At 45.0% G+C, this 21,825-nt stretch overlaps 1 protein-coding gene across 2 annotated transcripts in view; it reads right to left on the bottom strand.

The window, feature by feature from the left end:
- Positions 1 to 21,825, bottom strand: part of RTEL1 (regulator of telomere elongation helicase 1) — a 96,757-nt gene that overhangs the window by 42,628 nt on the left and 32,304 nt on the right. For both annotated transcript variants that reach the window (XM_040331594.1, XM_040331595.1), the window contains exons 17-23: positions 18,620 to 18,733; positions 15,689 to 15,729; positions 13,126 to 13,211; positions 11,052 to 11,129; positions 6,891 to 6,968; positions 6,662 to 6,808; positions 4,779 to 4,894 (exon numbers count right to left, since the gene is read on the bottom strand). In XM_040331594.1, the coding sequence (XP_040187528.1) occupies positions 4,779 to 4,894; positions 6,662 to 6,808; positions 6,891 to 6,968; positions 11,052 to 11,129; positions 13,126 to 13,211; positions 15,689 to 15,729; positions 18,620 to 18,733 (660 nt within the window). The remainder of the gene's footprint in view (positions 1 to 4,778; positions 4,895 to 6,661; positions 6,809 to 6,890; positions 6,969 to 11,051; positions 11,130 to 13,125; positions 13,212 to 15,688; positions 15,730 to 18,619; positions 18,734 to 21,825) is intronic.

The following is a 21,825-nucleotide window of genomic DNA, read 5'->3' as shown; positions in this document are numbered from 1 at the left end:
ACAGAGCTAGGTCCAACCTTACAATACTGTCTCTATAATGATGTCCTTTAAACTAAGGGCACATTTCCCTCTCCCCCCCCCCCCCCCCCAATGAGCAAAAAAAAAAAAAAATAGAAATTGAAATAGAGGGAGCAGGGAAAAAGGGGTTGTACCCGCTCCCCCTTCTGTGCCCGACCCATTCCTTATATATATATATATATATATATATATATATATATATATATATATATATATATATATATATGTATGTATGTATGTATATATATACACCCAGGTGTCTCTTGTCTTCAGACCAAGAGAAGAACAAAAAAAATATATATAAACCCCCTGGGAACTTATCCCTTTTATAGTACACAGTCAGTGTTGATGGGGGAATCAATTTTCTTTCTTTTTTATTGCATCTTTGGCCTGCCTTAGATACTCACTTCAGAATACTCTGCTCATATCACAAGAAGGGAGAAAGAAAGGCACACCAGCCTCGTGTACTACCATTTGACAATTTATTAAATGAAAAACTACTCACAAACAAATGGTGATAAAAGGCTTGTCACAAACGATGAAATAGATACCCCTCAAACCACACTCCGTAATGTAGGGGGGGTGATGAGGTGCGTCACTGCAGGCTGACGCGTTTCGAGGCGTCAGGGGCCTCTTCCCAGCCTTACCACCCCATTCTGCTGGGATCCAACAGTGAATATACTGTATCCGCAGAATATGTTCTAGCACGTCACAGACTGAGCGCATGTGGACTTGTATATCCCCCTAGTTGGACTCACCTCCTATTTTATTATCCTTTACTCTGGTAGTATTCCTACAAGAGGGAGAGGGAGAGAGAGGGGAGAGAGAGTGTGAGAGAGGGACACACACACACACACACACAGACACACAGAGAGAGAGAGAGAGAGAGAGAGAGAGAGAGAGAGAGAGAGACACACAGAGACACAGAGAGAGAGAGAGAGAGAGAGAGAGAGAGAGAGAGAGAGAGAGGGGGGAGAGAGAGAGGGGGGAGAAAGAGAGAGAGGGGGAGAGAGAGAGGGGAGAAAGAGAGAGGGGGAGAAAGAGAGAGAGGGAAAGAGAGAGAGGGAAAGAGAGAGAGAGAAAGAGAGAGGGGGAGAGAGAGAGAGGGGGAGAGAGAGAGAGGGAAAGAGAGAGAGAGAGGGAAAGAGAGAGAGGGGGAAAGAGAGAGAGGGGGAGAGAGAGAGAGAGAGAGAGAGAGAGAGAGAGAGAGAGAGGGAGAGAGAGGGGGGGGAGAGAGAGAGAGAGAGAGAGAGAGAGAGAGAGAGAGAGAGAGAGAGAGAGAGAGAGAGAGAGAGAGAGAGAGAGAGAGAGAGGGAGGGAGAGAGAGAGAGAGAGAGAGAGAGAGAGAGAGAGAGAGAGAGAGAGGGAGGGAGGGAGGGAGAGAGAGAGAGAGAGAGAGAGAGAGAGAGGGGGGGGGAAGAGAGGGAGAGAGAGGGGGGGGAGAGAGAGAGAGAGAGAGAGAGAGAGAGAGAGAGAGAGAGAGAGAGAGAGAGAGAGAGAGAGAGAGAGAGAGAATTATATATCCCCTGCCTGGACTTGTCTCCCTCCCACCCTATCCGAACTGTAATAATTTCTCGATTGCTTTGGCAAATGCACATAAACATGTATTTGGCTCTGCCAACAAAAGAAGATGAGGGAGAAAGATATTGATTGCCACATGTTTAGCAAGTCTTACAGGAAGTTGTGTGTTGGAAATATCTCCCCCCGGGGTCAGAATTGATATGTTACATAAATTCGGAGATGGAAAGTTCACAATAAATGTCTGAAATTGTTTTGAATAACCCAAGTAAATAACCGGTCATTTATTCCATAAAAGTGACAGCTGGGGACGTGTGACTGTTCTGTACAAGTCCCCTATTCTTCCCATTGGTATTTCCTACACGGCACTGTGTCCCCAGAATGCAAATAAAGGACTGATAGGGCCCAACAGAAAGGTATTGTGTTTCACAAACATCTTTGAGGAAATAGATGGAGGAAAGAAATCACATAAAATTCCTGATCACCTGACCTACCAAAGAGTAAGCCTTGTAAAGAGACACTTACAAGGTGTTTTTTAAAGGCCAGTTGTCTAATAATAGCCTTCCTTATAGCAGTAACAAGGAACTAAAGACCTAAAATAAACATAGCTAGGAGGTAGAGTGTTTTTTTAAAATAATAAATGAATGTAAAGTCCCTTCTGGCCAAAAATGTCTCCTTCTGGTACCTAGTCGTCTACTTATTTTCGTACACTTCCTGCAGTGCGGTGTACAACCTGCACAACATGCTGGGAAGTTTTAAATCAAGCACATGTGCTTGAGTGTTACATCATGATTGGATGCCCGCTGGTGAAGCTGGAAGATGCCAGACCTGGAGGAAGACGAGCAGAAGATGTCTGCGATGGAATGAGGAGGGGGGCACGGATGCTGCACCCCCTGAAGGAGTGTACAATTGAGGGGCAAAGCCGGCCATAGACTGTTCGAACCATGGGCAGGCTGAATGTACCATTGATACAACTAGCCTGCAAAAATTTTACTTGTGATTATTGCAGGTGGCTGCTATAGCAATAATCACGGTCTTCTCCCGGCCGGGACAGGATACAATGGCTCGGCAGGAGGGATCCCCCTATCTGCACAGTCAGTGTTGATGGTGGAATCGTGCAAATTTCACCATGGCCTTGCAGGAAAGAAATTTTTCACCGTCTATGGCCTGCATAAGTGTACCATAATGTGCAATAGAGTCTACTACTACCCTTCTCCACAGCTCTGCCTCTCTTTCCCAATTGAGCTCCTGCATTGTCAGCTTTCTGATGAATACTACAATATGCCATCTCACAAAACACATCACAAAGACATGGTTCACAGTTGCCACCATCAGGAAACCCGCCTTAAAGTACACACGATCGGTTCATCCGATGAAAACGGTCTGATGGATTTTTTTCATCAGATATCTGATGAAGCTGACTTTCATCACCTACACACCATAGGTTAAAAAAACGATCGTTTCAGAACGCGATGACGTTAAACACAACGACGTGCTGAGAAAAATGAAGTTCAATGCTTCCGAGCATGCGTCGACTTGATTCTGACCATGCGTGAATTTTTAACCGATGGACGTGCCGACAGACAATCGTTTTTTTCTATCGGTTAGTTAACCATCAGATAATTTTAAATAAAGCTCCTGGATTTTTAACCGATGGATAAATAACCGATGGGGTCCACACACGAAACCAATCGTGTGTATGCAGCATAAAAGGTTTTTCTTTTTTTTTTTAAATAACAAACATATCATACTTACCTCCACTGTGCAGTTAGTTTTGCACAGAGTGGCCCCGATCCTCCTATTCTGGGGTCCCTCGGCAGCTCCTCCCCGCATTAGATAACCCGCCCTCTGTGAAGCTCTCTCCCGAGGGGGTTACCTTGCAGGCGTGCTCCCGAGTCCAGCATTCGGCGTCGAATGCCAGACTCGGCCCCGCACCCGCGTCATTGGATTTGATTGACAGCAGCGGGAGCCAATGGCTGCGCTGCTATCAATCTATCCAATGAAGAGCTGAGAGCCCGTAGAGGGAGTGACAGCGGGGAGTGACATAGGATGCATTAGGGTGAAAAAACACAAAGGTCTACAACGCCTTTAAAGTAGTTTTTCAGTGATTGTAAACTAAACAAACAAAAAAAAAAAAAACACAAAAAGACAAAGGCACAAAGAGCTAGCATGCATAGCCTACTAGCTCATTATGAAATACTTACCGTATATACTCGAGTATAACCCAAGTTTTTTAGCACATTTTTTTGTGCTGAAAATGCTCCCCCTCGGCTTATACTCGAGTCACCTTTTTGCGCCTGATCTCCTGGATTTTGGGGACCCGGTAGTGGCCGGCCGTATATCCCCTGGACCCCAATCTTTGCTCACATGTAGTCCCACTCTTCCTCTATAAGTGTGCAAAGTTTGTTGTCCGGGGGACCTACGGCCGGGGAGCACCGATTTTTCAAAGCTGGGCACCCCTTCTATAGACTCTAATGTTAAACGGTAATTTCCCTGGTGACCCGTTAGTGGCCGGCCATAGGTTCCCTGGACCCCAAACTTGGCACACATGTAGCCCCACTCTTCCTCTACAAGTGTGCAAAGTTTGTTGTCCAGGGGGATCTACGGCCGGGGAGCACCGTTTTTTCAAACCTGGGCACCCTTTCCATAGACTCCCATGTTAAACGTCAGTCTAGTCATGGACACAGTGAGGCATGGGCACAGTGAGGCATGCACATGGACACAGTGAGGCATGCAGATGGACACCCTAGGCTTAAACTCAAATCAATACGTTTTCCCATTTTTTTGTGGTAAAATTAGGTACCTCGGCTTATATTCGGGTCAGCTTATACTCGAGTATATACGGTACCTTAGATCGAAGCTGTTACAGTGATCCCCTTACACTGCTGTGACTGGCGACATGTCTCCCGAAGTTGTTTCCGGGTTCGCGCACTTCGCCGCAAACCCAGAATTCAATACTTCACGATTAATCGTGTAGTTCTACCACGTATTTATAAACATAGTGTAAAACTCCCAAGTGCATCTTCAGTGCAATATGCACTTGTAGTGGGGAGAAGAGCGTGAGAAAAAAATCTACATATAGAGCTGAAATTGTTCAGAATGTGTTATACTTCTACATATGAAACTGTATTTGCATAATGGCCAGCACCAGCCCAATCAATATCAATAGATCAAGTTCAATAAAGGGTGAATTACAGAAAAAATTGTGGCATATACAATATAGGTTGGCTAAACTTCTTTACCTGTGATCGCACAAAAAGATGGCTCCATAGTCTTGCCGATGTCGAATGACTCTGCCAATGGCCTGGTTTACAGCACGTGAAGCCTGCTGGCGATACCAGTCCTGCCCAGACAAGTACTGTGGAAAGGAGGTAAAAACGCCACTTATCAGATTGCTTCTGCAGTATATTATCATTTATAAAAAAGGGACATCGTCACCTTGCCCTATCAGGTTAAAGTGACAACGTCTGCACAGGCAGCCAATCGCTAGGCCCAAGCACTGTCATATGGCAAAGAGAGTGACCTCAATGCTCCCCCTTTACATCTGACACCAGACAATACTGTTTTTTGTATTGCAACAAAGGAAGAGCGGTGGATGAGCAACACGGCAAGGTGAGTATTAGGAGTGGTGGAGGTAGAGGGAGACCCTTTGCAATAACTCTCACACTTTTCCCTAAACAGGCAGGTTGACAATGTCTCTTTAACCACTTAAGCCCCAGGCCACTTTTTGCGATTCGGCACTGCGCCGCTTTAACCGACGATTGCGCGGTCGTGCGACGTGGCTCCCAAAACAAGATTGACGTCCTTTTTTCCCCACAAATGGAGCTTTCTTTTGGTGGTATTTGACCATCTCTGCGGTTTTAATTTTTTTGCACTATAAACAAAAATAAAGCGACAATTTAGAAAAAAAAAAGCAATGTTTTTTACTTTTTGCTCTAATACCCCTATAAAAAAACTCTAAGAAAACATTTTTTTCCTTAGTTTAGGCCGATACGTATTATTTTACATATTTTTGGTAAAAAAAAAAAAATCACAATAAGCGTTTGATTGGTTTGTGCAAAAGTTATAGTGTCTACAAAATAGGGGATAGTTTTATGGCATTTTTATAAAAAATTTGTTTTACTAGTAATGGCAGCGACTTGCAAATTTTATTGTGACTGCAACATTATGACAGACACATTGGACACTTTTGGGACCATTCACATTTATACAGCGATCAGTGCGATAAAAATGCACTAGTTACTGTGTAAATGACATTGGTAGTGAAGGGGTTAACCACTAGGGGGCAGGAAGGGGTTTAGTGTGTCCTAGGGAGTGATTCTAACTGTTACGAGTGGCATGTCACTGATCCCCAATGAGAGGGAGCAGATATCAGTGATATGTCACTAGGCAGAATGGGGAGATGTTGTGTTTACATTGGCATCTTCCGCCATCGGGTCACACAGAGCTGAAGAACTGAGACACAGAGTCCGCGGGCCTTTCGGGCATGGTCAGGCGTGCGCTGCCGGTGGCGCTTGCGGCGGGAAAATTCAAAACGACGTAAGTATACGTCGATTTGTCCGTCTGTGCCATTCTGCTGACGTAAATGTACAGGAGCCGGTCCTTAACCAGTTAAATGAGAATTGGTCATTTTTAGATAAAGGAAATATTTCTAATAAGCTGTATTTACATAACCCCATTGGGGGGATCTGAACTCACTGTCTCTGTGCCCCTTAATCTAGGTTCACATGTATGCGTTCCCTGTGTGCTGCAGTTGCACGGGCACAGCCGCCCATTCATCTGAATTGGCTTCCGTACCTGCAGAAAATGCAGGGAAAACGTCCTGCGCCTATTCAAAACTACAGCCGCAGGGAAACCGCATGGTGCTTTTGATTTACGTGGTTTCATGCACTCAGAAATGTGCTTTCAGATATGCGAGGAGGTCATAAGGAATTAATGGCACCCTACGCATCTGCTAAAGAGTAGCGTGTTTTGTCTGCGGGTGCTTGCAGGAACGACTGCAATTTACACGCCCTTCCACACCCGCAATAGGGTGAACCTAGGGCAACACTATTTGGGGGGCCACATGTGGTCCTTGGGCTGCAGGTTGGACCCCGGGGATCTTAACGTTGTAAATGACAAGTACCTTCGCACTTGGTCCTGCTGTTCTCCTCATCTCATCCAGGAACTGCATCTTCAGGACCACCCGAGGGTCCATTCTTGGTGGAAAAGGAAGCCCTGTGATTATTACACCACGGCCATTGCAATCTGCAAAATCCAAGCCCTCGCTAGCCTGAAAGGGACAGAGAGGCATTAGTATAGCACACTAAACTTGGTTATCTTTTAGGAAGTCGTGAGCAACCTGTAACACACACCTTTCCCCGACACACAGCCAGGAAGCTGGCACCGGAGCCATTGGGAGCTTGTATCTTCTCATAATACGCATCCATAATCTGGAAAACAACAAGGAAATATGTAAAAGGCTAAAAATAAAAAAGGTAAAACAGATCTCATATATGTATTTCATCTGTGTCAGTGGCGGCTGGTGCTCAAAATTTTTGGAAGGGCGCCAAAAAAATAAAATAAATAAAAAACACACATCAATTGCATCCTCACTGTGCCATCAAACGTTCCAACTGTGCCATCAATCAATGCAGCAATTGTCACCACTGTGCCCAGCAATTGCCACCAGATTGCTTCCTCGTTAACAACTTAATGTTACAGGCAGGGTCGCCATCAGGGGGGTACAGGCAGTACACCTGTAAGGGGCCGCCTGGATGTCAACCCCCCCCTTTTTTTCTATTTTTATTAAAGGGCCCAGATGGCTACCCCCTATATATATATATATCATTTTTTTTTGTAAGGGCCCAGAGGTCCCTAGGGCAACCCCCCAATTTGTGGCACCCACCAACAACCCCCCCCCCCCGCGCTTCTCAATTTTCTAGATTGGCAGCAGCACTCCCCCGGTTCTCTGTTCCAGGGGGCCCTTGCCTGAAGCAGTGTAAGGGGCCCCATAATTCCTGATGGCGGCCCTGGTTACAGGATAGCCTATATTAAGGCTTGCCTGTAGCAAAAAAGGAGATATCCCTGCATTTGCATGTGCCGACATCATGCGGCACATGCAAACTTAAGCCAACTGAAGCAATAGCACTATGTGCCGTTGCTTCAGTTGTACTGTGCCATTATCGCGGGAGTGGCGTCATCGCGGCTCCGGCCAATCACAGCGCCGGAGCCGTGAGACCCGAAAGTCACTCCGGGACAACATGTCGGCGGCCAGAGGGGGAGACGTGGACGGCTGCGGGGACTTCGATCGGAGGTAAGTAAAACATAATCAGCTAGTATGCTATGCATACTAGCTGATTATACCTTTGTCCTTCAGGATTTTTTTATGTATTTTTTCTCATTTTTGAATCACGGGTTTACTTCCTCTTTAATGGAGTTGAGTTCAGAAAATTTGGCAAAAAAAAAAGCCAAAAAGGCCCTAAACTCGAGTTTAGGAGTAGCTTAGGGTCAGATTCACGTAGAAGTGCGGCGGCGTAACGTATCGTAGATACGTTACACCGCCGCAAGTTTTCATCGCAAGTGCCTGATTCACAAAGCACTTGCAATGAAAACCTACGCTGGCGGCCTACGGCGTAAGCCCGCGTAATTCAAAGGGGCGTGTGCCATTTAAATTAGGCACGCTCCCGCGCCGGACCTACTGCGCATGCTCCGTTCTGAAATTCCCGCCGTGCTTTGCGTGAACGGACGTAATTTTTTCGAACGGCGACGTGCGTAGCGTACTTCCGTATTCCCGGACGTCTTACGCAAACGACGTGAATTTTAAAATTTCGACGGGGTAACGACGGCCATACTTTATACAGCACATACGTGTGCTGTGTAAAGTTAGGGCACCCAAAACGATGACTAAATTTGCGAGGGAAACTAGACTAGCAGCGACGTAGCGAACGCGAAAAACCGTCATGGATCGCCGTAACTCCTAATTTGCATACCCGACGCTGGTTTACGACGCAAACTCCCCCCAGCGGTGGCCGCGGTATTGCATCCTAAGATCTGACAGTGTAAAACAATTACATCTGTCGGATCTAAGGGCTATCTATGCGTAACGGATTCTATGAATCAGTCGCATAGATACTCTGAGAGATACGACTGAGTATCTGAGATACTCCGTCGTATCTCCTTTGTGAACCTGGGCCTTAGTGTACACGAAGCCTAAAAATGACCGCCCCCCCCCCCCCCCCCCTTGTAATAGATTACTTTGATGCAAGGTTGCATTGTTTCCGCTATGTGATTTTTGCCAAAGATTACAATTCAGACGTTCTTTATTTTTACAGATGCTTTGACTCTCGGGTGAATCAGGTCTAAAGTGTCCACACTGCAATATTATTCCTGCATACCATTGTTCTACCTCACTCTACCAGACACCACCTGATAAAAACACTTCCTCCACTACTGCCCTGCATGATTGTCACCCAATACAGGCGGTGTGGGCGTGCTGATTCACAGAAAATGAAGGGAAATGCGGGAGCTACGATGACAGATTCTGTAGAAGATAAATCCGAAAATGAACAACATGCGCTGAGGAAATGCGGCATTCCAGATCCTCTTTAAAGGGAACCTGTGATGGCAGAATCATGGTAACGACTTGTTACAGATGCATTTTGTGAGGTCTTCCCGATTGCGCTACCTAGTTCCCAAGCTTGGCACACCTATTTTTGGGCAGTTTCTCCCATTCTTCTGTGCAGGACCTCTCAAGCTCCATCAGGTTGGATGGGGAGCGTCGGTGCACAGCCCTTATCAGATATCTCCAGAGATGTTCAATCGGGTTCAAGTCTGGGCCACTCAAGGACATTCACAGAGTTGTCCCGTAGCCACTCCTTTGTTATCTTGGCTGTGTGATTAAGGTTGTTGTGCTGTTGGAAGATAAACCTTCGCCCCAGTCTGAGGTCCAGAGTGCTCTTGAGCAGGTTTTCATCAAGGATGTCTCTGTACATTGCTGCATTCATCTTTCCCTCAATCCCGAATAGTCTCCAAGTTCCTGGAACTGAAAAACATCCCCACAGCATGATGCTGCCACCACCATGCTTCACTGTAGGGATGGTATTGGTCAGGTAATGAGTGGTGCCTGGTTTCCTCCAGACATGACGCTTGCCATTCAGGCCAAAGAGTTCAAGCTTTGTGAAATTAGACCAGAGAATTTGGTTTGTCGTGGTCCGAGAGTCGTTCAGGTGCCTTTTGGAAAACTCCAGGTGGGTTGTCATGTGCATTTTACTGAGGAGTGGCTTCCGTCTGGCCACTCCCCCATACAGGCCTGATTGGTGGAGTGCTGCAGAGATGGTTGTTCTTCTGGAAGGTTCTCCTCTCTCCACAGAGAAATGCTGGAGCTCTGTCAGGGTGACCATCAGATTCTTGGTCACCTCCCTGACTAAGGTGGAAGCCCTGTTAGCATGGAACAGCGTGCCACTGGAGGGCTTCGTTTTAGAGGTAAGCCTTTCATAATGTGTTAGTATGCGATGCATACTAGCACATAGTGGCATTAACTTGCAGCGGGACAAGATATATTTATACATTTTTTCGTTTAGACTTTACTACCACTTTAAAATGCACATTTTAGGTCTAGAGATTAGTTAAAACACCCAAACATATTTTCTGAAAGCAGAGACCCTGAAGAAACAAATGCTGGTAGCGGAATTTTTTTTATTTTGGAGGGCAACTATTTATCAAAATCATACATTTCTGTTGATTAATATAAAATTTAAAAGATGAGGATGCAAAAGAGTAAAGAATACCAAAGATGTTAAAGCATTAAAGTGGTTGTAACCCTCGATAAAAAACAAAAAAAACAAACCCTGCAAGACAAGAAGGCATATTAAGCTAGTGTGCATAGAATACTATCTCATTATGGATTACTTACCTTAGATCAAAGCCCCCGCAGTGGTCCTCGTCCCCCCCCTCCCATGGCGACATCTCTCCCAGGGGTTACTTCCGGGAATCGCGCCTCTGGCGCGGTGATTGGCCGAAGCCACAATAATGTGACTCCCGTGCATGCATGTGGGAGCCGCCGGTAATGGCACATGGACTGAAGCAACGGCACATACACTTGCCCCGGTGCACATGTGCTGATGACATTGGATATCTCCTAAACAGTGCAGATTTAGGATTTCCGGGGTAGCTACAGGTGAGCCTTATTATAAGCTTACCTGTAGCATAAAGTGGTCTGTAAGGGTTTACAACCACTCCAGCTATGAGGACACCTGTGAATCAGCGATAAGCTTCCCAAAATTGTCCAAAACCAACAACTTCAGAGTTAACCGATGGCCCTAGAATTATTTCTCTCACTCCGGCATTCCCAGTGATACCAAATATGTGTAGTGCAGTCGTGGCATCTGTACGAGTCAGTTTACAGGGCTGTGATGCCATGCATGCCAAGTACATCCGTGCCAAGGAAAGGGTTAAAAACCAAGCTCACTATAAGTAAACCACATAAAACACAAAGACAGAGCAGGATGCTAGCAGCAAAGATTTAGCCGTCTCACCTCAGTAAATGTTCCTTTGCCTCTTGGCTCCACAAACATCGGTTTAACATCCTCGATTCGGGAGGAAAGTCCATTTTCCTGCAAATGAAAGCAGTTTGAGTTTTGCAATTAAATGTGATAAATTACAGGAGCTTGGTACTGCAGTGGTAAGCGTTGTTCTCTTAGAATACCCAGGCCCTGCAGTTTGTGTGTTTTTCCGCATCTACAGATTCCCTCCTGCAATCTACAAAATGGAAATGTATTGGCTGCTTCCTATATCCGTGGACTTTAGTGTAGATTATGAATATTGCAAAATTGGACTACGAAAAAAACCTTCTTGAAGTTGACCTGCAACATCAGCTTGGTTGAAATCTCATTCCATAATTCATGTGTATGCATAACCCAGCTGGAATGAGTCATTGATATATGTCTTGGCATAAGACCTCTAAGGCCCCTTTCACACTGGGACGGGAGGTGCGTCGGCGCTTTACCGTCAGATTTGCGGCGCTATACCGCTGCTAGCGGGTCGGTTTTACCCTCCCCCGCTAGCGGCCGAGAAAGGGTTAAAAACCAACATAAAAGCGCCTCTGCAGAGGCACATTGCCGGTGGTATAGACGCGGTGCCCATTGATTTCGCATTGCCGGTGGTATAGCCGCAGTGCCCATTGATTTCGCATTGCCGGTGGTATAGCCGCGGTGCCCATTGATTTTCCTGCTAACCGCTCCAAAGATGTGGCTAGCAGGACCGCTCCAGTGTGAAAGCCCTCGGGACACAGCAGCGTCTGTTTAAGCTTGGTTTGCAGGCGCTATTTTTAGCGCAATAGCGCCTGCAAAGTGACCCAGTGTGAAAGAGGTCCAACAACCTTTGAGAATAACGTGATTGCTGTTGGATTCACATGGTCGTTTCTTTTCTATAATCATTCATTTGCATAAATTACCTGCTTTGCTCATTACCCATTGGACTGTTGCAGAGCGGTATGATCTTGACAATCCTAATGTGAACAAACTTTATACAAATTATGATAATAGCTTGTCTCTGGTACCATTTGGTATTAGGTGTAGTACTTTATATATCCCAGGAAGTGGTACGATAAACTTTGTTTATATTGTTGTTATTCCCACGTTTTATTGATGTGATCATTTAGATGTATATTTAACCACTTGAATACAGAGCTGGCGCACTTTGAATGACAATTGCGCGGTCATGCAACACTGTACCCATATGACATTTTGACATATGACGCAATTTTGAAGCGTGACATGTTGGGTATGAATTTACTCGGCGTAACATTATCTTTCATAATATTTAAAAAAATGGGGATAACTTTACTGTTGTCTTATTTTTTAATTAAAAAAAGTGTAATTTTTTCCCCAAAAAAAGTGCGCTTGTAAGACCGCTGCGCAAATACGGCGTGACAAAAAGTATTGCAACGATCGCCATTTTATTCTCTAGGGTGTTAGGATAAAAAATATATATAATGTTTGGGGGTTCTAATTAGAGGGAAGAAGATGGCAGTGAAAATAGTGACAAATTACATTAGAATTGCTGTTTAACTTGTAATGCTTAACTTGTAATACCAACGGCCACCACACAAGGAAGAGCTTGAGACTTCACAAAAAAAAAAAAAAGCCAAGTCGCCAGGATGCCATTTATAGTCGCCATGGAGACCGGGATTTGTCGAGCCCTGGATGTCTAAAAGTTGCTATGGGGTTGCTGCAATGCACTGTAGTGCCTTATATGGTCTACGTACGCTCCATGGTTTGTTTTTTATGTTTCTTTAACGCCCCATGAGGCATACTGTATTTTGTTTGCATTGTACGTATAACAAAGACCCTTGTAAATAAAATGTAATAATAATAATAATAAAAAAAAAAAATTAAACATGGTTTGATCCCGTTTAACTTGTTATTCTTCTTATCAAGATATATTCATTTATTAGAGATTATAAAAAAATATATATATTTTATTTGTATATTTTTTTGTCTTTTCAAAAGTTAATATTTATCACTTCCAAAGAATGAAGAATCCATCATACCCAAGTTTTCCTTTTCTAGACTGCAAAACATTGAATAAGAGAGCAGGCCATGTCCTCACCTTCCAGAACTCAATGCTTTTATCCATAACAGGATAGGATGGGAAAAAGATCAGCAGCCCATGTGGAACTACACGAGCGATATTACCTATCAACCAAAACAAAGAGACACTTGGTAAATTCACCAGATCAAGAAATATAAAAAAAAATCCCTGAGTCCCTGAAATTATCTCAACTATATATCCTACTTCACTTAGGCCCTCTTTCACACTGGGCCAGGAGGTGCGGTGGCGGTATAGCCCCGCTATACCATCGGAATTGCGGTGGTATTCGGGCCGCTAGCGGTGCGGTTTTAACCCCCGCTAGCGGCCGAAAAAGGGGAATACTACCGGCAATGTGCCTCTGCAGAGGCGCATTGCTGCCGGTATCACTGCGGTTTTCAATGGGAAGGAGCGGTAAACACACACCGCTCCTCTCACCGCTTCAAAGATGCTGCTGGCAGGACTTTTGAAGCGGACCCGCCAGTGCATCGCCTCAGTGTGAAAGCCCACGCACGGGCTGTATTTAGGTGCTATTTTTAGCGCTAAACCCGCCTAAAAAACTCCTCAGTGTGAAAGGGGTCATAGACTTCATAAAATGCCTACTCTTTCTTTGTGGCCACACGTCTCGGGCAAAAGACGGGTTTTTCCTGACTTCCCGTCTGTCCCCCGTTGTGTGCTGGGAACACTCGGCTCCCAGCACACAGCGTGTGAGCCAATCGGCAGGCGCAGCACGACTCGCGCATGCGCCGTAGGGAACCACTTCCTGGTTCCCTCACCGTGGATGGAGGGGGGAGCAGCAGGGTGACGAGCGATCGCTCATCCTCTGCAGCGGACGGCGCTGGACTCCAGGACAGGTAAGTGTCCTAATATTAAAAGTCAGCAGCTGCAGTATTTGCAGCTGCTGGCTTTTAATATTTTTTTTTGAGTGCACATCCGCTTTAATAGAGTATTTCAGACCAATGTGCCCCTAGACCCCAAGTAAGACCCCTTTCACACTACTGCGACTTCAAAGTTGCGCGATTTTGCCGCCGCAATTTCAGGGAAGGCCTGTTTAAGTGGCATCAAAATCAGACCAAAGTAGTGCAGGGACTACTTTGAAGTCGTACTAATATGAATGGTTGTCATTGGAAATCATGGGAAACGACTTGTCATGCTACTTTGCCATCACAAATCGTGGGACAAGTCGTAGCCCCCCCCAAAAAAAAAATCCCTTAGTGCCGGTTCACACAGGGGCGGCACGACTTTGGGGGTGACTCGGCAAGTCGATCTCAAGACGACTTGAGAGGCAACTTGCAAAATGACTTCTGTATTGAAGTCAATGCAAGTCACCCCCAAAGTCATACAAGAACCTTTTTTTAAGTTGGAGCGACTTGAGTCGCTCCTATTAGAACGGTTCCATTGAACAGAGCGGAGCGCGAATTGTCAGGCAGCTGAGTCGCCCGACGAGTCGCCCCTGTGTGAACTGGCTCACATAGGTAGATTCAGAAAGAGTTAGGCCGGCTTATCAGTAGATAAGCCGACCTAACTCTGAATCTACGCCGGCGTTTGTTTAAGCGTATGCTCAAACAGAGATACGCTTAAACAAAGCTAAGATAGGCCGTCTTGCGCCGTTCTATCTTAGCTTGCAATGTTTCTGTTGTCCGCTAGATGGCGCTTCCATTGCGGCCGGCGTCGATTATGTAAATGAGGGGATACGCCGATTCACGAACGTACGCCAGGCCTACACAGTCGCATTACGTCGTTTCCGTAAGGGATAGGCCGCCTAAAGTTATTCCACCTATGAGGTGGAATAACAATGTTAAGTATGGCCGCCGTTCCCGCTGCAAGGTTCGAATTTTTTACGTTGTTTGCGCAAGTCGTCCGCGAATCGGGATTTACGTCGTTTACGTACACGTCGAAATCAATAGGCCCGTACGGCGTACTTAGCCGCAATGCGCACTGGGAAATGTAGTCGCCCGGCGCATGCGCAGTGTCAAAAAACGTGAGGTCAAGCCTCATTTCCATACAACACGCCCCCCTCCAAGTCATTTGAATTAGGCGCCCTTACACCCGCTCGTTTTAGGCTACACCGCCGTAGATTAGCAGGTAAGTGGTTTGTGAATCACTACTAGCCTAACTAATTTACGGCGGTGTAGCCTAAAAAGGCTAGGCTAGGCCGCCCTAAAGTTAGGCACCCCCAACGTGAATCTACCTACTAGTATACAGATCTTTTATACAGGGTATGCAGGCTAGGGAGGGGGGAGAGGGAGGGAATGTTTTTAGAAATAATCTGTGTTAAGACTTTATTACCATTTTAAAGCAATTATACCTGTCATAGAAAATCATAACTGTATGAAAACAAAAAATCAACAGCATCTGTTACAAGCTTGACTTTTACAGAAGTGGAAATTGGCAAACTTTCAGCTGTCTAGATCTATTATATGACATATAAGTCGTGTGATTTTGCACATTTGACATGTGATTTACATAAAGCCATGACTGTGCACATCTTTGATATTTGCTCGGATCTGGATCACCCAGGATTGTGACAGCTTTACGTTAATACAATGAATCATATTGTAAACAATAAACAAAAGGCTATTACCAATTGTCATTCCAAGAGATGATAAGTAATCTGTCGAAAATCTGAAAGATAGGAAAGCAGAAATCAATGTGAATGATATCTAGTCATTGACCTTACCACAAAGTGAGTCATCTTGGAGCCACATCAAGACAGGCACAATGGGGTTTTGTTTACGAAAAGGCAAATCCACTTTTAAGTGCCAACCACAAGCGCAAAGTGCACTTGGAAATGCATAGCTGGATCCAGTAAGAGTTGGGCCGGCGTAGATACGCCGACCTAACTCGGAATCTGCGCCGTCCTAAGTTTAAGTGTATGCTCAAACAGAGATACACTTAAACCTATCTAAGATACGATGGCTTGCGCCGTCGTATCTTAGGGTGCAATATTTAGGCTGGCCGCTAGGTGGCGCTTCCATTCAGTTTGGCGTAGAATATGTAAATCACTAGATACGCCTATTCACGAACGTACGCCAGGCCGACGCAGTACAGATACGCCGTTTACGCAAGGCATTTTCAGGTGTATAGTTATTCCATCAAATAGCTGGACTAGTAATGTTAAGTATGGCAGTCGTTCCCGCGTCGAAATTTGAAAATTTTACGTCGTTTGAGTAAGTCGTCCGTGAATAGGGCTGGACGTAATTTACGTCCACGTTAAAACCAATCCGTCCTTGCAGCGTATTTTGCCGCAATGCACACTGGGAAATGTAGGCGGACGGCACATGCGCCGTTCCTAAAAAACGTCAATCACGTCAGGTCAACCCATATTAACATAAAACACGCCCCCTCAGCCTTTTTTGAATTAGGCGCGCTTACGCCCACCGCATTTACGCTACGCCGCCGTAACTTAGCAGGCAAGTACTTTGTGAATACAGTACTTGCCTTGCAAACTTACTGCGGCGTAGTGTAAATGCCATACGTTATGCCGCCGCAACTATGCGCCCGCCTACCTGAATCCAGCTAGCAGTCACTGTAGATCCGAGGGGGACATGCAAGGAAAATAAAAAAACAGCATTTTAACTTGCAGATGATTGGATAATAAAATCAGCAGAGCTTCCCCTCAGATTTACAGCAACTGCACAAAAAAATGACGTTTTTCAAACTTCATTTTAAAAAACGACGTTGCCTACACACCATAGTTTTTTTCAAAATGCTCTAGCAAAACGCGGTTACGTTCAGCACGTACGGCGGCACTCTGTTCCATTCAAGCTCACGTCATAACTTGTTTCTGAGCATGTGCGGGTTTTAAACGTCGTTTTAGCCCACACACGGTCATTTTTTATGACACAAAAAACGATGTTTTGAAAAACGAAATAAAAAATTGAAAATTGAAGCATGTTGTTTTTCAGAAGACATAAAACAACGTTTTCCCCCACACACGGTCATTTTAAATGACGTTTTAAAAAAACATTTTTTTTTTCCCCATCACAAAAAACGACCGTGTGTACTTGTCTCAATGCAGAGCACCAAGTGTCATATACTCTAAAGCCTTGTACACATGATTGGATCTTTTGCTTGCTGTGGGGGCACTGAACAATAGGGAGGGGCCAGGATCACAGAGGGTGGACTTGAGAAGAGGAGGATCGGGGCTGCTCTGTGCAAGTCCACTGCAACAGAGCAGGTAAGTATAACATTTTTATTATTTTTATATATAAAAAAAACACAAGACTTTACAATCACTTTGATTCAGTGGTTCTCAACCTCAGTCCTCAAGTACCCCCAATGGGTCATGTTTTGGGAACTTCCCTTAGATCAGTGGTTCTCAATCTTTCTAGGGCCGTGACCCCTTGATAAAATTTCCCAGGTTGTGGGGACCCCCAACAGTAAAATTATTTTATTGTTTTTTCCCCCATCCCTCTCTCTCGCCATCTTTCTTGTTTTTTCTTATTCTTTTTCTCCCTTTTATTCTTTGTTCCCCCCTCTCTTTTCCTCTACCATCCATATATTCTCTATTTTCATTCCTTCTCTTACTCCTTGGTGGGAGGGCTGGGGGAATGGAACGAGTGGCAGCAGTGGTGGGGGGGTAGGGATGAGTGGCAGTGCTGGGGGGGGGGGGGGTTGTTCTGATCAGCCAACTTAGGTGCTCTTGATCAAGGTCATCTGCAGATCTGAAAACTGTAGTGGGGACTTTTAATGGCAACTATCATCACAGGTAGTGTTACTCACTGTGTCTCCAGCTCTGTAGTGTCTTTCAGCAGTGACACCTATGCCGAAATCAAGAGATAGGGTCTCCTCCAGCCCCTCCCACTTCACTTTCCTCGCCAGTCAGCGGACCTCCAGTCTCTGCCCCCCCCACCCAGGGGCGGACTGATCATTGAGTCACTCGAGCACTGCCCAAGGGCCCCATGCCACTAGGGGGCTCCATCAGGGTTGCCAGGCTCATTAAACCAGGGACAGTATGTAAAAATCTATGTTTTTTTTTACATCTGTCCCCGATATGTCCAAAACCGACATGCTTTTGATGTGAAAATCCCAAGATTTTAGCTGCCCCACCTCTGCACTGCCTCCTGGCGTGGTGGCCATCTGTAAGCCCAGGGGCCCCATAATATTCTATTGCCCGGGGGCCCCATGAGTTGTCAGTCCGCCCCTGCCCCCACCCATTCTGTGAACTGAATGGGCAGCTGTGAAGAGGCTGAGTGGGCGGCCCCAGGTACAGCCACGAAAAGGCTGGGAGAGTGGTTCAGGCTCCAGGAGCAGCCCAGGATTCGGTGACCCCTGACAGATCATCATTCGACCCCCAAGGGGTTCCCGGCCCCCAGGTTGAGAACCACTGCCTTAGATAAAATACCTCGTCATTGATATTGATTTAAAGCAGCTGTAAAAGAAAACATGGCTCTTTGGGGGTACTTGAAAACGGAGGTCGAGTACCACTGCTTTAAATTAACTCCTTGTGTACCAAATGAGGGGGTCAAGCACAACATAGCATGATTGCGGCCCTCAGACCAGGGTAACAAACCTTCTGTCATACGCAGAGCTCAGCTTAGCTCCGTCAGGACCTTGAGGAACAACTCCGACCCAAATCTGGTGTTTCTCTATCACGTGTGGGTTTTCTAGGGACACTTGGAAAGGTCTGAAAGCAGAAAAAAATACAGCTAAAAATTTGTACATAACCAGCTACAAAGAGCAGGAGGTGTGCACATTGGTATCCAGAGAGGGTAGGCAACTATCAAGCCTGAAAGGCAACACCCCATGTTTAATTTGGCCCCTTTCCCACATTCAGCTAATGCAGGAACAACAACTGTGTGAAACTTCTTCTGTTTTGCAAAACATGGAGAGAGCCAATGGTATGCTGCTAAACCAGAAGCCTCCATTTGTTTCCTTGGCAGAGGCATGGTATGCAATGTGGGGGGGGGGGGGGGGGAACAGCCTTTGGTGGTGAATATTTCAGTGCATATTAGAACATGGCTTGGACATCATCTGAATGAGATCCATGGAGATGAACTACATACGATTTACATAAGTGGCTGATGAGAGCTTCCATTTTATGGGCACTTTAACCACTTGCCTACCAGGCCAATTTTGACATTGCTCTCCTGCACATAAAAATCATAATTAAATTACACAGAACCCCCCCCAAACATTATATATATGTTATTTTTTTTAGCAGAGACCCTAGAGAATAAAATGGCGGTCGTCGCAAATTTATCTAGCACGGTATTTGCGCAACAATTTTTCAAAAAAGTGAAAAAGTTAGCCCAAATATTTTTTCATAATGTGAAAGATAATGTCACGCCTAGTAAATAGATACCCAACGTGTCACGCTTCAAAATTGTGCACACTCGTGGAATGGCGCCAAACTTCAGAACTCAAAAGTCCCCATAGGTGACGCTTACATTTTTATTTATTTTACAGTTTACATGTTTTCAGTTACAGATGAGGTCTGATGCTAGAATTCTTTCTCTCACTTTAACGTTCACAGCGATACCTCACATGTGTGGTTTGAACACCGTTTACATATGTGGGCGCGACTTACTTATGCGTTCGCTTCTGCGAGCGAGCAAGCGGGACGGGGGAGTTTTTTTAATATTGTTAAAGGGGTTGTAAAAGGTACAATTTCCCCCCCCCCAAATAGCTTCCTTTACCTTAGTGCAGTCCTCCTTCACTTACCTCATCCTTCCATTTTGCTTTTAAATGTCCTTATTTCTTCTGAGAAATCCTCACTTCCTGTTCTTCTGTCTGTAACTCCACACCGTAATGCAAGGCTTTCTCCCTGGTGTGGAGTGTCGTGCTCGCCCCCTCCCTTGGACTACAGGAGAGTCGGGACGCCCACTAACACACAGCTCCTTTCTCTATCTGCAACTTAGAGAGTGTCCTGACTCACCTGTAGTCCAAGGGAGGGGGCGAGCATGACACTCCACACCAGGGAGAAAGCCTTGCATTACTGTGTGGAGTTACAGACAGAAGAACAGGAAGTGAGGATTTCTCAGAAGAAATAAAGACATTTAAAAGCAAAATGGAAGGATGAGGTAAGTGAAGGAGGACTGCACTAAGGTAAAGGAAGATATTTAGGGGGAAAAAAAAATTGTACCTTTACAACCCCTTTTCTTTTTTTTGATCACTTTTATTCCTATTAGAAGGAATGTTAAAATCCCTTGTAATAGGAATAGGGCGTGCCAGGTCCTCTTTACAGTGAGATATGGGTTCAATAAGACCCCACATCTCAACCCTAGGCTGGGAAGCTTGAAATAAAAAAAATAAATAAAAAAAATATGATGTTGGGCGGGCGAGAAGCGGTTAATACAAAGCTTTGACGTATTTACCAACATCCCTTATAGCTTATAAAGGACTTTTTGAGTTACAGCACCTACATTATACGGTATTACCACTTGCATGTATTCTATTTCAACATTTTAACTTCCTAAAATATAACTGCACTTTAACCACTTGACCTCCAGAAGATTGACCTCCCTTCCAGACCAGGCCATTTTTTTTTGCGATACGGCACTGCGTTAATTTAACTGACAATTGCGCGGTCGTGCGACGCTGTACCCAAATAAAATTTATGTATTTTCCCACAAATAGAGCTTTCTTTTGGTGGTATTTGACCACATCTGCATCCCCCCCCCCCCCCACTATAAACCAAAAAAAAAAAGCTAAAAAATGTCGAAAAATAAATAAATTATATATATACTTATTTAGACCTAATTTCAGAATACCTAATACCCATTTAGCTAGGGTCATTATGCAGATAATACATCATCCATTTTTGGGCAATTGGTCTGCCCTCTTTTTCTGCATCTGTTATATTGGGACAAGTACCTTAGTACTTCCCCTTTTTTTTTTTTTTTGCACCTCGGGGTATGCCGGTTTTTCATCTATGTAGTTTTTGCTGCATGCTATCATATAGTAAGTGGATGGTTTAGTCCATTACTTACTCATGGGGAGAATTGCTAGTTCAGTATAGTTATGGTTCTACTCTCTCCTACCAGACAGACGAGGGGTTAACCAACACCCCGCTGGCCTCTGACAATATTACACATTTTACACTTATATATAGTCTACCTTTTTATATATATTCCAAATTCATGCTCACATATAGATCTCATACTCTCATCTAACGCTGTCCATATGAGAAATATACAATTTTGATATATTATAATTACATTTTTCCCTTTGGTTACTGTACATCCATAGGTGGGATTTACCTATTCATCCAATGATATATGTATAATCTGAGTGCATGGCCTTTTTTTCACTTGTTGTAAGCTATATTAACTAATACAGATGGTCCCACCATGTAGTTGGTAGGCGGACCAAGGGTCTCTCAAAACTTCCGGTACGCAATTGGAGGTATGCAAATTCCTTTAGCGCGATTGGACTATGCCATAGATATGGGAGGAACTCCGTGGTGGTGCCTGTATTTGAGGATCGTATTATGGTGTGCGTGTTACCGCCTTTGAAAACGTCATACGAAATGTACGTCAGGCGGGTAGCACGCACACTTGCAATCGCGTCACTTCCGGGTCAGCTAGCTGAGACGTCTGCGCTATTCAGCTGGAGCGCGCGGTGTTTGTATCAGCACGGCAGACAACCCATTACCTGGAAGCTGACTGCTAGCCCAATTTGTTTTATCTTTTGTTTTGTTTTTTTGCTTAATTGTTTTTTATTTGATTTTTAAAATGACTTGATACAGCAGGCAGATGTTTAACCAGGTATCAGTGT

The sequence above is a fragment of the Rana temporaria genome, chromosome 12 (assembly GCF_905171775.1).
Source record: "Rana temporaria chromosome 12, aRanTem1.1, whole genome shotgun sequence".
Lineage (NCBI taxonomy): Eukaryota > Metazoa > Chordata > Amphibia > Anura > Ranidae > Rana > Rana temporaria.
This window is presented reverse-complemented; position numbering and strand designations above follow the sequence as displayed.